This window comes from Stegostoma tigrinum, chromosome 7 (genome assembly GCF_030684315.1).
Source record: "Stegostoma tigrinum isolate sSteTig4 chromosome 7, sSteTig4.hap1, whole genome shotgun sequence".
NCBI classification, from domain to species: domain Eukaryota; kingdom Metazoa; phylum Chordata; class Chondrichthyes; order Orectolobiformes; family Stegostomatidae; genus Stegostoma; species Stegostoma tigrinum.
The window spans coordinates 72475253-72490771 of NC_081360.1; the positions used below are offsets into that span (position 1 = coordinate 72475253).

At 37.9% G+C, this 15519-nt stretch overlaps 1 protein-coding gene across 1 annotated transcript in view; it reads right to left on the bottom strand.

Moving 5' to 3' along the window:
* Window positions 1-666: 666 nt before the first annotated feature.
* map3k19 (mitogen-activated protein kinase kinase kinase 19) overlaps window positions 667-15519 on the bottom strand; it is a 68182-nt gene continuing 53329 nt past the window's right edge. Inside the window, exons 12-13 of the mRNA XM_059647654.1 lie at window positions 12124-12821; window positions 667-6550 (exon numbers count right to left, since the gene is read on the bottom strand). Of these exons, the coding sequence (XP_059503637.1) occupies window positions 6484-6550; window positions 12124-12821 (765 nt within the window). The 3' untranslated portion in view covers window positions 667-6483. The remainder of the gene's footprint in view (window positions 6551-12123; window positions 12822-15519) is intronic.

The following is a 15519-nucleotide window of genomic DNA, read 5'->3' on the forward strand; positions in this document are numbered from 1 at the left end:
ATTCAATGTGTGTGTGTCACTTTTTAAGTATATGTTAATTTATTTGAGATTCGGTGAGACAAAACCTTTGCTTATGGGACCCAATACTCGGTTACTTTATGTTCCATTTTCATTCCACTGATCTCCTCCCCCACACCCCATACCTTATTTACATGGTCTAATTTCCATTTTCCTTGTCTCCCTAACTCCATTTTCAGTTCTGCTACAGTTGATGTTTGTCTACCAATGTTTACATCTGCAATCAATGTGAACAGTTATTGGTTTGCAGTACCAATATAGGTTTGTGCTGGTGCAAGAGTTCAAAGTATCCTCCAAAGACAATCTGTTGTGACAGAGTATTTGTAGTTTCTTAGCAAATTAAGATTATCTGTGAATTTGCAGGTTTATATTCTCAAGTAGTCTGAAACACTTATAGTGGCTGCTTGTATCCCAGTAAATACAAAGAATTGTATTTCACCTATCAGTATATGTTCATGTATTAGTTCACTGTCTTACTGGCTTTGCAATTCTTATTTCTTGAGTGCCCAAAATACGGCCACCTGTCAGTTCTAGAATGCTGGTGATTTTCATGCTGTTTGTGTGCTTTCGCTTTGGGTATCACAAAGACGTTCCATGTATACATAAAATAAACTACATCTCAACAACACAAAAGTATGACTTGTTCCTTTACTGAGCTCAGTATTTTTATTTACAGGTTATTTTATCCTGAATTTGTGAGAATATGTACTGAAATACCCTCAAAGTAGGGTTTAGGAAAACAATCGGGAAAATTTGGTCAAAACAATTGAAAGTAATATTTGATGTTCAGTTTCTCTTACAATCTAAAATAGTACATTTAGAAAGCCTTAGTTTAATTGAGTTACATTTCGGTAGGTGAGATGTTTCTGGCCCTTAAGATTTAGCTGCATGTGTTTTAATTATGGTTCAACAATTGACTGATTTGCAGCTGAATGCAGTTGGTAACCTGATACAGCATGCAGTCTGATTCCATCTTCGCTTAAAAGATAAACTATGATCAGAATGGGTGAGTCTTAGTCGTTTTCTTTGTAATTTGCTGCATAGCTTGCAATATGTCGAAGTCCTTCTGAGTATTTGTTACAAGGTTTTTAACGACCTTAATTTTGTCCAGTGTCAGTCTGTCCCAGCATCGACCATAATTAAGGCCCACAGGGTTGGGAGAGTAAAGTGGATATTAGATTAAGTTGTGTAAATTTTCTTTTTGCACAGGAACAATAGGCTTTATTTTACCCTGCAACAGGTGAACTTTATTTTTTTTTGTCAGATCCATTTCATAAGTTGATTTTTATTGATTTAAGCTTTTTGGGTTGCAAGTTTAAACTTAAGATTTTCATGTGCAAATGTAAAACCTGTAGTGTCTCAGATTTTCATGTGCAAATGTAAAACCTGTAGTGTCTCTTCCTGGAAATGTGCTTCCATCTGCCATTGATGGTTTGACTGTAAATGTAGAAACTGGGATTCATTATATGTTGCATTCTGCATAAATTTATACATGATCTTCAAAATGTCTGCAAATCATCAAGTATGTTGAAATAAGTACCACAGTTCATTTTACTCCTTGATGCTGATAAATAGTTCTTGTTGCACTTAAACCTTCAGAACCATTCACTATTCTTTTATACCTGCACCTAAATTGATACAGAAATGCTGATGCTAAACAAATTGTGTATTTTATCACCTAAAACTTATCAATGTTAAAAGACTTTGTAACTTGCATCTGATCTGAGTTTGTCACTATCATAAATTGGTCAATTAGAAAACTGGTATCAGTCCAACATAAATGCAACTCAAAATCATCAGATCAATCATGCTTTCAATCTTGCGGTTTCCTTGTTTTTCTTGTTCTTTTCAATGATACGTCATGAATACCTGGATCATTTTTGACAAGGAACAGTATCAGGTAATTCTATTATTTAAAGGGCATGTATCATATTGATGCCAGTTCTCGGTTCCATAAGAGTGTGCATGTGTAAAAAAATCACATGAATATTGCACAATGCTTTTAACTGACCTATTTCTAACACTTAGTCTGACTGTATTGAAATGGTTCTCAGATTTTATTTGAACGTCTTGAGTACAGAAATAATAAAATCCTGTTATATGCTCCATCCCTCATCACTGTAGTTTGTTACTTTTCAAGCCTCTGAATTCAAAAACTCCAGTCCTCTAAACTAAATTTGCCTTATGATAAGATTGCATAGAAAACATACTATTTATTTGACTTGCACCAAATGTATTTTCGACCTTTGTTTCCATTTAAATTATAACCCAAGTTTATAACTAGTGTGAAGCCAGTTTACAGCTGAGGCAACTGCCAGGATTCACTAGTACTGTCTGTATGTGCGCAATTAGCAGACAGATTGGTAGTCAGAGCATACCCTTTTATTTGAACAAAAGACATACTGCAACGCTCATTCTTGGAATTTATCCTCTTTCTGTACCAGCACTTAATTGGGTCATGACTGTATTTTTCCAAGTGGACCATACAAATGGGAAAGAACACGTTAGCATCCTGAAGTTGATGGAACTCTTGGAAAGTTCTCCTCAGCATCTCTTTTAGAAAAGAGCTGCATATTTGGCTTAACTGGAAAATTTAAGTTTTCTTTAAAATTTCATCCTTTAGACCCTTTAAGGGTCTGTATTTTAGAATCGATGCATTTGGTGTCTGCAGTGTGTTCTGTAGTACTTGGCAATGAACTGGGCTGTTGTACGGAAATGCAACGAAGGGTAAAAATTACAAGTTTTGTTTTTTTCCCAATAACAGACAATTTGTGAAGGATTAAGTCAAAGGTGTGAAAAGACAAATATTAAGGATGGAGAGTATCCTGCTAGGAAATTTTATGTTCACAGAAAGATGGTGCCTTCTTTACCTAATCTTTGAGTAGGTTTCACCAGTCCATTTTTAAATAATGTAATTTTTATCTTTTGTGAAATACCCAGAGCTTTCAGTGTAATCAGACACCCAGATATGATGTGAAGTTTATGCTAAACACCCTCCCTGACACACAACTGTATTGGATGAATAGATTTTATTGGCGGCAGTTGATTCCTCTAATGTTTACTTCGAGGAACAATGCAGTTTTACTTCCCTGCTTGAAGCCTGGTTGTAGAAAGTGTGTTTTGGTTCATTAGCCTTACTAATGAAATAGGGGGATGTGTGAGGAATTCATAAAATCTAGTATACCAATTACATTTGGTGACCACTTTTGTAGCATATTTTAATTAGGGAAACTTCATAAATTTGTCTGTTGTCCTCTATTAAACATACTAAGCTCATCTCAAACAATACTGTTTCATAATTTTTAAGGTGCCTGTAATCTTGTGTTCAAATAAGTGAAGCTTTACAAATCAAAAATATAAGGGGGTAAACATGGACTATATCCTGAAGTCTCAAAATGTACGTTGAGTTGGCATACAGATGGTACATCATTTGATGCATTTGGTCCTCAACTATATCAACAGTTTTATTTCTAGCTCTGAAATTGAAAGACTTGACATCCATCTAGAACTCTTACAGTGTCGTAGTCATACAGCACAGAAACGGATTTTTTGGTCCAACTTATCAGCCAATCAGACATCCCGATTGGATCGAATCCCATTTACCAGCATTTAGCTCCTTTCTGTCTAAACCCTTCCTGTTCATATACCCACCCAGATGCCTTTTAAATATTGTAATTATACCTGCCTCCCAGTTCTTCAGCTTGTAGCATTTTCGTTGCCCATTCTTTTTGGTATTTCTCTACAGACTGCTTACCTAGGGTATTATAAGCCAATAGCTGTCAATTACTTGTTACTTTGGAGCCATCTTGAACAGAAAATAAGCAACAAAATCAATATGAAGTTGGTAATCTTAGCTAACTAGTCATGGCAATACACTGGCACTTGTGATCATGATAAATATTGTTCCAGATTATAAAATAGTGTCAGAAATAGTTTTGTAATGTGTCCGCATGTTCCAACATTACAGTAACCTATTTGCACACAAGTTCCACAAACTGCAATGTGGTGATGACCAGTTGTTGCTTTTCAAGTGTTATTCATTAACAGAAGAACTATTCCATGGAACTTTTGTTGAGCGGAGGCAGCCTCCATTTAGCATCCATTCGAATGTCCAAAAAAAAAATTCCTAGTACTGCACTGAAACACCTGTGGATTTTTGTGTTCAAACTCTTACCTAGACTTTCATCTTTACTTGGACAAGATTGTTTGCACTGAATTGCAGCTGACACCGCATATCAGTATCTGTTAAAAGTGCTCTATATTTTCCACAACATTACTCAAAACAAGCATCAGTGTTTTTGAACGGTTTTTGGCCATGATCATACGGTAATTGTAAGAAAATTAGAGAAAATGTTGTGATAATGGCATTCCTGATTGAGCTGGAAGCAAATTAGCATGGTGTGACTTGAACTTATTAATCCTGAGTGGCAGGCAAGCACATGCTGCGTTTATATTTGATGTTATCTAGTTAGAAATATGTCCACTCGTTGACCAACCACAAGAAGGTCTCTAGAACTTGTGCACCCTTCCTTGGGCAAGAATCTAATGCTGTGAGGTGGTGAGGAAGGGAAGTGTTGGGAGAAGGTACAAAGGGATTCTGCAGATCTGTATCTTACTGTTAATGTTCTCAAGCTTCATGAGATTTGGGGGTTATGTGCCAGTTTCCTATGTTTTTGCAGACGTGAATAGCTGATGTCTTGAACTGGTGTAGATACGCCCACCAAGCAGCTAAGGGAGCTCCAGGGTTTTAATCCAGTGATGGTAAAGGAATGGCTATTTAGTTCCAGGTCATATTGAACTGTGGCTTGAGGGTGAAACTGTAGGTGATGTCCCCAGACATCTGTACTTCACCTTCTAGGTGATAGATTCTGAGTTTGGATAGTTCTGTTTAAGGACCATGAGTTTCTGTAGTTGATCTTTGTACACAGCTGCTGTGACGGTGATGGAGGGAATGAATGGTTTATCATTCACAAAATGTTGATTGTGGATAATTTTGCCAATGGTAATGTCATGGAGAGGTGGCGAGATTTTCTTTTTTTTTGCTTAGTGGAAGTGATCATTACACTACTTGTGTGGTGTGAATGTTACTTACAGCCCATCACCTTGAGTCTGAATTTTGTTCAGGTCTTGCATGGACATGGACTACTTGAGTTTCTAAACATTGAATGTCTCCACTTCCAAACTTTTACAAGGGAAGGTTAATAATGAAGCACTGAAGATGCTTACACCTAGGGCATTACTAAGGAACTTGTGCAGCCAAGTACTGGAGCTGAAATGATTGGCCTCCAGTGGTTCTAACAATCTTCATATGAGCTAGGTCTGACTGACCAGTGGGGAGTTTCCCATCCGATTAGGGCTCCTTGCACCTGCTCAAGAGCTGCCATGATGTTAGTCACTAATTTCACCTCACGTCTGATTTCAGCTCTTGTCCAAGTTTGAACCACAACTGGATATTTTGTCAACAACCTGTACAGAAATTAGTCCCAACTGCTCCAGAAGTGTATATTTGAAGCTTGGCCTCTTGGCTTAAAGATAGGGATCCTATCACTATACTGGAAGAGCCTAATTGATTAGCTATCCAGAGATTTGGCCACCTTGTCTCCTTAACCCATAACTGTGTTGAGGCGAACCTGAACAGCAAATGTAAACAGGTCATTGAACGCTGAGATAGTAAGGTGTCGAGCTGGATAAACGCAGCAGGTCAAGCAGCATCAGAGGAGCAGGAAAGCTGATGTTTTGGACCTAGACACTACTACAGAATCATTAAATGCTGCTTATTTTGAGTTTCAATTTTCTGATGGCTGAGTAAACCAATTGGGCAGTGATTGGATTAATGAATCGGATGAATCTATGCCATTGTGGGCATGTACATGAAGAGAAGGTGGAGCGTGTTGCTTGTCTGTTTGCAGGGCTGTCAGTCCTATTTTTAATCAAAACATTTCTGGGCATTCTTCATTTGTGCATTCAGTAAATCCACAGCTGCCTCAATCTGCCATTATAAAATGACAGATCTTTACCTCAAGTAATGGCCATTCCAGTTTCCTATTTTATGTCAGGCAACTTTTTAACTGTAGATTGGCTAATGCAAAGAGCAACTTTTTAAAAATTTTGCCAGGGTGAACCAGCCATTTTGTTTTTACTCCTTTTGGAAAGGGTGCTGAGTGTTTTAAGGGCAACATTGTGAAAAATTTCCTAATTATCCAATTGCAAAATAAAAATGAAATTCATGCAATGTATTAGACTTCAAAAAAGAGTAATTCTTCATGAGGGGAAAAATAGTACAAAATAGCTTCTTGTATAGCTGATAGCACAAACATTTTAGAATGTGTAAATATGATGCTTCACAAAATGCAGTTTTATGTACATGACTTACTCATTATGAAATGTCTTTATGCTGTCCAAAAGTAGCTGTTGAAAGCATTGTTGAAATTTTCTGCTATAATTTTATCTTCCTGAATGTATTTTTTATTGTTTCTTTGTGATGAATGGATGTTGTAGAAGATGTTTTGCTGAAGGTCGTTCATGCTGATCACTGGATTCAAGAAGATTGTCGATTAAAATTATTGATCCACCACTTTCAGACATGTTTATAATTCCATTAGTTTAACCATGCAATGAATTACCACACTTATTTTAATAGTGCCAAATATATCAATTACTTGAGAAATTTGATTCACCACATTCTCAGTTTTTGTTAAACAATCAAATATAAGGCGTCAGACGTTTGTTCATACAATTGGCATCAAAATTTACTTGAGCAAATATCAACAGAATGTGATGCGTTAAACGTGAACGGATACACTGCTGGATCGGCTTGGAATTGAGCTGAGTCATCTCCATTCTGTAAGTGCAGGAATATTTACGAGACAGTAATCTTTGTATTAAGGTTTAAGACAATAGTACAGTGGGTCAACAGACGATCCAGAGTAAGAATAATTAACTAAATGCTAACTTCACTGGGGCCAGAAAGCGCAGGTGTCAGGTAATCTGGAACAAAAGATTAGTAGTGAGAACTGGCTAAACAATGGATTACCTTTTTAAAAAGATTGTTTAGGTACAGTGTAGGTTCTCCCTTAAGGAAAGGACAAACAGAAATTGGAGCTGCTTAGATGAAAGAAAGGAGATAGACATTAAGATAAAGAAAAGCTGCTTATGACAGCTGTTCGGTTGAAGATAAAATTAAGAACCACTACCCAAAGTTCAGAGGAGTAACAAAAAAAATCCACAATGGGGGGGTTGTGAGAATTTTAAAACTGCTGGCCAACACATGGGATAGAATAGGTGAAATTCCCCAAGTGTTCTACAGACGCATTGATCATAAAAGGCTGGAAATTGAATAATTAGAGGTCTAAATTATTTGTGCGTAACAAAGCAGCATGAGTCAGTACCAATAAGCTAAATGCTACCCTGGCTAAGGTGGCTTGGGGTGAAGTTATGCCACAAGAAGGATGTAAAACTAATGAGAAAGTGTTAAATATTCATTTTAAGTTGACAAGGTACCTGAACCATATGAGATGCATCCCATATTAATGGAAGTTGTGAGAAATTTATAGCACAATCCACAATTTCTGTCAACTCTGGGCAAATGTGAAGGGTCTGGAGACTTACAGACATTGCATCCTCGCTCAAAAAATGAAGACCACCTCATCAATTACAGACCAAGATAATAAAATGTGAGGCTGGATGAACGCAGCCGGCCCAGCAGCATATGCTCCTGAGATGCTGCTGGGCCTGCTGTGTTCATCCAGCCTCACATTTTATTATCTTGGATTCTCCAGCATCTGCAGTTCCCATTATCACTGTCACAATTACAGACCAGTCAGTTTTAACTTTAGTAGGGTAACTTCTTAGAATCAGCAATTCAGGGTAGATTTAATAATCATCTGGATTGGTAAGGGCCAATCCACAGGGATTTCTAAAGAGAAAATATAACTTGCTGGAGTTTATAAAGTTCTCATCGACAAGGAAACTTCATGGGCATGGACTTTCAAAAGGCATTTAATGTACTGTTACACAAGCTCGAGAAAAGCTGTAGCTCGTTGAGTAACAACATGGATACAAACTTGATCTGAGTGATTAGGAAAATTGAGTAGATTTGTTTTAAGACTGGAGGAAGCTTTGTAATGGAGTTGCCCAGTGGTTGCTGTTGGGACCTTGTTTTTCCTGATGTGTATATTAATGATCTATACTTTGGTACGCAGATGATACAAAGCCTTGGAAGCACTGTAAGCTCTGCAAAGGATAATGTAGATAGCAAAAAATAAATTGACAATTACCATTAGGATTCAATTAGTTTGCTGCACCTGCGTGTTAGCCTTCAGTAATGTATTAAGTGACATTTAGATTCTTTTCACTTTACAAGCTCTTGCTATCAAAGGAATGCTCAACACATCAGTTCTGCCCATCAACTTGGATAACATCTCATTTTTCCATGTTTTCTGATGCCATGTTCTTGCCCATTCACTAAGCTTGGTCTGAATCTTCCTCACAGCATTATAAGATCTGCAAATTTGCAAATATTGCAGTTGGTCCTAGCTCAAAATTGTTGCTATGTATTATGAACAGCTAGGGCCTGAACTATTGATCCTTTCAGTACCCCACTAGCATGCCTGGTGACATGCAAGACCCATTTTCTGTCATCCTGTCACTTCATTACCTCTTTTCATCCTTTTGTGTTTCAATTTTTCTAACTAGCTTCATGTGGAGGACTTTATCAAAGCTTTTTGGAAATCTTATAAGTACATTATGTACAGCAGCTCTCACTTATCTATTTTGTTAATTAAACTTCCAAAATAATCTCACCAAGTTCATTAAATAGTTTCCACTTACAAATCTATGCTGATGTCCAATGTCTATTTAATACATCCTTTGTAATAACAGATTCTACCATTTTTCCTGCTATTAATATAAGGTTAACAGATCTGTAGTTCCCGGTTTCCCCCCACCTCTCTCTCTCTCTCTCTCCCCCCCTACCCCTTCAATAGTGGAGTGACATCTGGTTCACATCCACAGCAATCGTTCCAGTGTCTATGGACATTTGGAAAAGTACCAGCACATTATAGCTGCCACCTTGAGCAGCCTGGGATGCAGATGGTCAGATTTTTGGGCTATATTAACTTTCAGTCCCCTTAGATTGCACTACAGAATTTTTCTTCATTATCCCTTGCCACTGGATTTCGAGTTTGTAAGGTTTCTTGAATCTTTCTCAGTGAAAACAGGCACAAAATAAACATTTTAACTCCTCTGCCGTTTCTCTCATCTTCCATATAAATTCTATTGACTCTTTCTGAAATGGATTTGCATTCATTTTAACCAAATTTCCTTTTTTATGTTCTGCTTAGTTTTTGTTAGATTGCATTCATACTATCCCCCTGCCATTTCCTTTAGTTTCTTTGTCCTCCTTTGCTATATTCTTAAACTTCCCAATCCTTGAGTTTACAATTGTTTCTGGCAACTTTATGGACATTTTCTTCTAATCGTTTCCAATCCTGATCTAAAATTGTACAGCACAGATGAGGCCCATAAAGTCTGCAGCATTTCAAGTGCTCATTCATGTACCTCGTAAAGACAGGTTTTCCTGCCGCCACCCCCTCCCAAACTTCCCAGGCAGTATATACCAGATACTCATCATTATTTGTATGAAATATGTTTTCCTCAAATCCCCTCTCAACCTCTTCACCTTTCACCTTAAGATTATGACCCCATGTTATTGACCCTTCAACTAAGGGCTACAGCTGCTTCCTATCCATCCTTTCATGGCCTTCAATCTTATACACTTCAAGTTCTGCTCTAAAGAAAACAGCCCAGCCTCTGGTCATAGCTAAAATGCTCCATTGCTTCATATTCTTCCATAGCTTTCTTTGTTAGCCATGATTGACCGACCATTTCTGAGTTTTCCACTTTGAGGGAATGTTTAGTGGAATGATTTACAATCCTTATTCTTGTGAACAATCCTAATTATTCAGAAATAAAGACTTAGATTGGGTTGAGGCTGCTGTCCCAAGCAACTTGTGCAGTGACACGCTGGAGCAACATTGGCTTGTCTCTAATGACATGAGCTGTTTCTGTTGTATTGACAGCCACTAGAAAGTTCTTTCCTTTGATATTCATTGACTTTGACATGATACTTATCATTTGCTCGCAACAGAGAAACAGTTAATGTTTCAAATCTAATGTGCCTTTGGAACTAAGGAGAGGTGGTATGCTGTGGAACAAAAGACTAAGTAATAATGTTTGATTGTAAAAAGACAAAACACTGGTGCAGAATGTGTTAACAGCAGAATAATGACCAGCTGTCTGTACATAGTTAGTGCTATTGGGCAAAATGGAAGATAAAATTCATGGCCTGAATTTGTTGAATTCCCTGTTGAGTTCACAAGGCTATAGTACTTCTACTTAAGTAGAAGATTAAGTGCTGTTTCATGATATTTATTTTACTAGAACATTGCAGCCAACAAAAAATGACATGAAGGAAATTAATTTAAAATGGCAAGCATGGGGAGGTCAGTCTTGTGGACTGAGTGGAATCTCTGCCATGTGATCACCCAAATTGTTTCTCTCCCCAAAGTAGAGCGCACCAGTTGTGAGCAGTGTATGCGTTCTGCTAATTGAAATAAGTACAACTGATACACCTAGAAAGTGTGATAACACTGTGAAGCTGGATGAACAAAGCAGGCCAAGCAGCATCAAAGGAGCAGGAAAATTTGACGTTTCGGGTCGAGACCCTTCTTCAACAAAGTGTGTTTGGGGCCTAGGATTGAGGACAGTCGAAGTAGAGGGCAGGTGTTGAAATCTTTGTATGGGAAGGTGATGAGGTGAAAATACTAACTATTTCATTCATCTTGGCATGGATTTCATGAGGAAAATTCAGTTTGAAAACTGGCCCTAGTTTGTAGTTAGTGAGTGCAATCTACAATGGTCCTTTTGAGCTTTAGGATAGAAAAAAGACAGCCGAGTTCACTTCAAAACTGGCATGGCAATTGATTTGCCACAAAGATCAAAGGGAAACAGACCCTTTCCCTACAGACTTAGTTGGGAATAATTGGAATACTAAGGAAAATTCAAGTAAATTCTGCAGACAAGGCTTCTGAATTGGCCCAAGGAAAAATAAGTATTACACCCTGAAGATTTGGAAAGGAAAGGGAACTTTTGGGAAGCAAAAATTAGAATGAATAGCTTAATTCATAAGTTAGTGTTAAGCTAGTGGTGCTTGCATTTTTAGTATACAATAAAGGTTGTTTAAAAGAACATAAACTCTGAACTCTGTTACAAGATTTTCTTTAAACAGTAAGAGTTTCAAATAAAATTGTCGGGAGATGATTAATTACACAAGAAACCATTAGGGTAAGTACTCACAATGTCCTGCTCTCCACATTTGCATACTGAAAATCTCAGCAAGTTTTCGAGTATCTAAGCCTAAGGAGAAGCAGGGCAATTTAGACAGCAATTTCCTGATTTATAAGTAATTATGCAAGTGTGAGCATTGCAGTCAAGTTTTCACCCAGAACTGGTGAACAGTGGCAGTCGCTCTTCAAACCATTGGAAATTATTGCCGTCCAGATGTCAGGTTGAAATTATGCAGTTCACCAGTGGTGGTGCTGTTTCACATCTCTCAGCTCTTCAGTCTCTCCATATTTCAACCAGTTCCACCTGCCTGCTTACCAAATTTTAAAGTTTGTTTTTACTCTGTTTGACTACAATAAAGAAAACATAATTTTTGAACTGGAGGATAACTATATTTTTGTGTTGCAACAGGCACCAACTCCTCTTAGTGGAATAAAAATCTCTTCACCCATTGGGGCCAGGTGGTGATGAATATGGTACTCTCTACTGCAAGGAATGGTTGAAGAAAATAGTATAGATGCCACTAGGGAAACATGGGGATAAAAGGTTACATTTAGATTAAGAAAGAGGAGCAGACTTTGAATGGAACTTAAATACTAATGTGAAGCTTTTATGTTGTATATCCAATGTATATAAAATTAAACAAACTATGATGAATGCACAACCCACATTGCCATGCTATTGCCAAAGTGTTGAATTCCTAAATTACCTCCTATTTTGTGACACCGTACAAGATTTATTAGTGTTTAAAAACATACTTGCCTTGTTAAACAAATCTGTACAAAGTCTCTTGCATTCTCAGAGAACTCTTCAGGCAGGTTTGGCATCTGACCTCTGTATGCTCCAATGTAAAACATGGCTGCAATTTTGTCCATATGAGCCAAAGGTGGTTTCCCTGATGCCATTTCAAACACTGTACAGCCTATACTCCAAATGTCAGATTTCTTCCCATGTCCAGTCTCATTGATCACTTCAGGTGCCATCCAATAAGGAGTTCCGTGCATTGATATTAACATTTCACTGTGTGTATCACTCATGTTCACGTAAGTCATGCGTTTGGCACATCCAAAATCAATAAGTTTTATCACACCATTAGGCATAAGCATGACATTATTTCCTTTTATATCTCTGTGAATCACCCTGTTATCATGTAAATAGTTCACTCCTTTTAAAATTTGTTTAGTATATGTACAAAAAACAGGTTCCGGTAATGGTCCAAATCGACTAATGATACCAGCAATGGAACCACCAGGAACAAACTCCATGAAAATGCTAACAACATTTGCTTCTAGGTTTGTACCGAGAAAACTCACAATGTTGACATGTTTTAGATTTTTCAGTAACTCTATTTCTTCTTCTAATTTCTGATACTCTTTTTCTGCTGCAATATGATTTGTTGCATCCAAAGAAACCTGTTTAACAGCGATTAATTTCCCTTGACTGGTTAGACCACAGTATACCTAAAAAGTTGAAAAGGAAATAGCACTCACTTTTAAGAACATAATTGAAATGAACCTGTCTGTGGAGAAAACAACTGTGTTTTAACTTTTTAAAAAATTTAAAACCATCTCTCACCACCCGATATCTCAAGTGAGCTGAACAGTCGAGGTGAGAAAACAGAATTGCTGATGTTAGAGATCTGAAACACACAAATTGCTGCCAAAACTCAGCAGCTGAGCCCATTGGTGGGAAGATGATTTGGGGGAGACAAAAATGATAATGTAAATCGTCATTTAGGGAGGCTGAGATTAATTTAAAAAGTTTAGATGTATTTGATATTTGCCAAAGTTATTTAAACTTGAGGTAACAAGGAAGAATGTTGACGCTGGCCTATGAGGGTATTAGTGAGACTTTTCAGAAGATGCCAGAAGGCAAGTTGGTCAGAAGACTAGCAACTCATGAGGTCCAAAGGAAATTAAATTGAAAGCAAGTTGCTACGGTCACCATGTGTTTTTCCTTGGGGTTCCAAAGAGCTCTGTACTGTGTCCCTGTCCTTTTTTTATACATATATGGATTAGACCTGCATGGGTGTCATCTAAGAAGTTTACAGATGAGATGAAAAGTGGTCTTGAAGTTTTTGGGACAAAAGCTATAGACTGCATGAAGATATCATTGGAATGTCAATTTGATCAGAAGAGTGAAAATTGAACTTATTTGAGACAATGGAGAGGTATGCAGTTGGGGAAGATAGAATGTAGAACACTACAGCACAGTACAGGCCCATCGGCCCTTGATGTTGCGCTGACCTGTGAAACCAAACTGAAGCCCATCTAACCCCCACTATTCCATTTATTATCCATATGTTTATCCAATGACCATTTACACTAAGAGATGCATCATAATTAGAAGGATTGTGCGATCTGTAGACAATCAGAAGAACATTGGAATTTATGTCTACAGATCCCTGAAGTTAGCAGGACGGGGCATAAGCATTAGACGCTATTTGATAAGATCGTGACAGATCTGATAGTGCCAGACTCTTTCTCCCTACCCCAATACCCTTTGACTGTCTTGTCAATCAAGAAATCAATTGAACTCTTTCTAAGGAATACAGAAATTAGATTAGATTCCCTACAGTGTGGAAACAGGCCCTTTGGCCCAACAAGTCCACACCGCCCCTTGCAGCATCCCACCCAGACCCATCCCCCTATAACCCACACACCCCTGAACACTACAGGCAATTTAACATGGCCGATTCACCTAGTCTGCACATCTTTGGACTGTGGGAGGAAACCGGAGCACCCCGAGGAGAACGTGCAAACTCCACACAGTCACCTGATGCTGGAATCAAACCCGGGTCCCTGGTGTTGTGAGGCTGCAGTGCCAGCCACTGTGCCACCCCAAAATGACCCAGCCTCCGCTGAATCACTTTTGGCAACTTAAAAACCTCCAGTGTAGAGAATTTCGGCTATTAGGAAAGATTAGTTAGGCTGATCTTGCAACAAAGAAGGCTGGAGAAATACTTAATTGTAGATCATAACTTTCATTTCATAACTTTATGGATATTGCTGACAAGGAGTCATTTCTGTTCAGACAATCAAAAATCCATGAAATTTTGATTTAAATGAATTTTAGGAATTGATTAAAGGAGCTTTTTTCTTTTGTTTCGGGTGTGGTGAATATCTGAAACTCACTGCGTGACAAAAGTGTAGAAGTCGAAGACTCTGCATTTTAAATAAAGCTACTTTATGGCTGTGTGCTTGGTGTTCTAGAGGATTACATAACCGGAGGTAGGATTAGATTGTAAAGTTTTTTTTTTGTGTGGCCAACATATACATGGTAGCCTAAACGGTGGCATCCTGTGTTTTAAATATTTCTTTTTCTGTGTAAAATATTAGAATTTTTAGTGAACAATTAGAGCAGGTACACAAGAAGGAGAAGACCATTTAACCCTTCAAATAGTTTAGGCCTGACCTGCGACCTAACTGCATATGCCATCCTGTGTCAGTGTACCTCAATACCATCTTCCTTCTTTGAGTCCCCTGTCTGAAGGCTGGTCCTCGGTAATTGATCACCGGACCATTGCAGAGATGTTTTTCGTTTGAAAACAGCGCAGGGAAGGAACAGCCTGAGTTTACGTTATCTGTGATAGAGGTTGAATTATGTGTTGCTGAAGTTAATCTGTTGTACATACTCACTGGCTAACTGGTCACCCCCTCTCCCATGCCATAATGCCTGGTTAACAGAAATCCATCTATCTCAGTTTTAAATTAACGGAGTTACCAATATTACTTCTGCAGAAGCGTGCAACCAAACTTCTAACTTTAAATAATTGTTTCCTATTTTAATTTTGAAATGTCTGGTTTACTTTTAGTATGTTCTCAGTTCCTAAACCTCCCAACTAATGAACATAAATTTCCACTTACCCCACCTCCCAAATCTACTTCATCTGTTTCACCTGCTATCTTAAGCTTCAATGAAGTCACCATGTCACCTGCTGTTTTCTAGTCAATATACACTCAATCTTTCCTTGTCACTTAAAACCTTGGAGTCCAGGTGTTCTAGCAAATTTGCATTGACTATGGGTGGAATACAATGTAGTGTTACTAAGGTGTGGTGTCCAAGACTATTCATAGCATTCCAGGCCTGGTGTAACCTGGGCTTGATTGTTTTCCATGATAATGGGAACTGCAGATGCTGTAGAATCCAAGATAACAA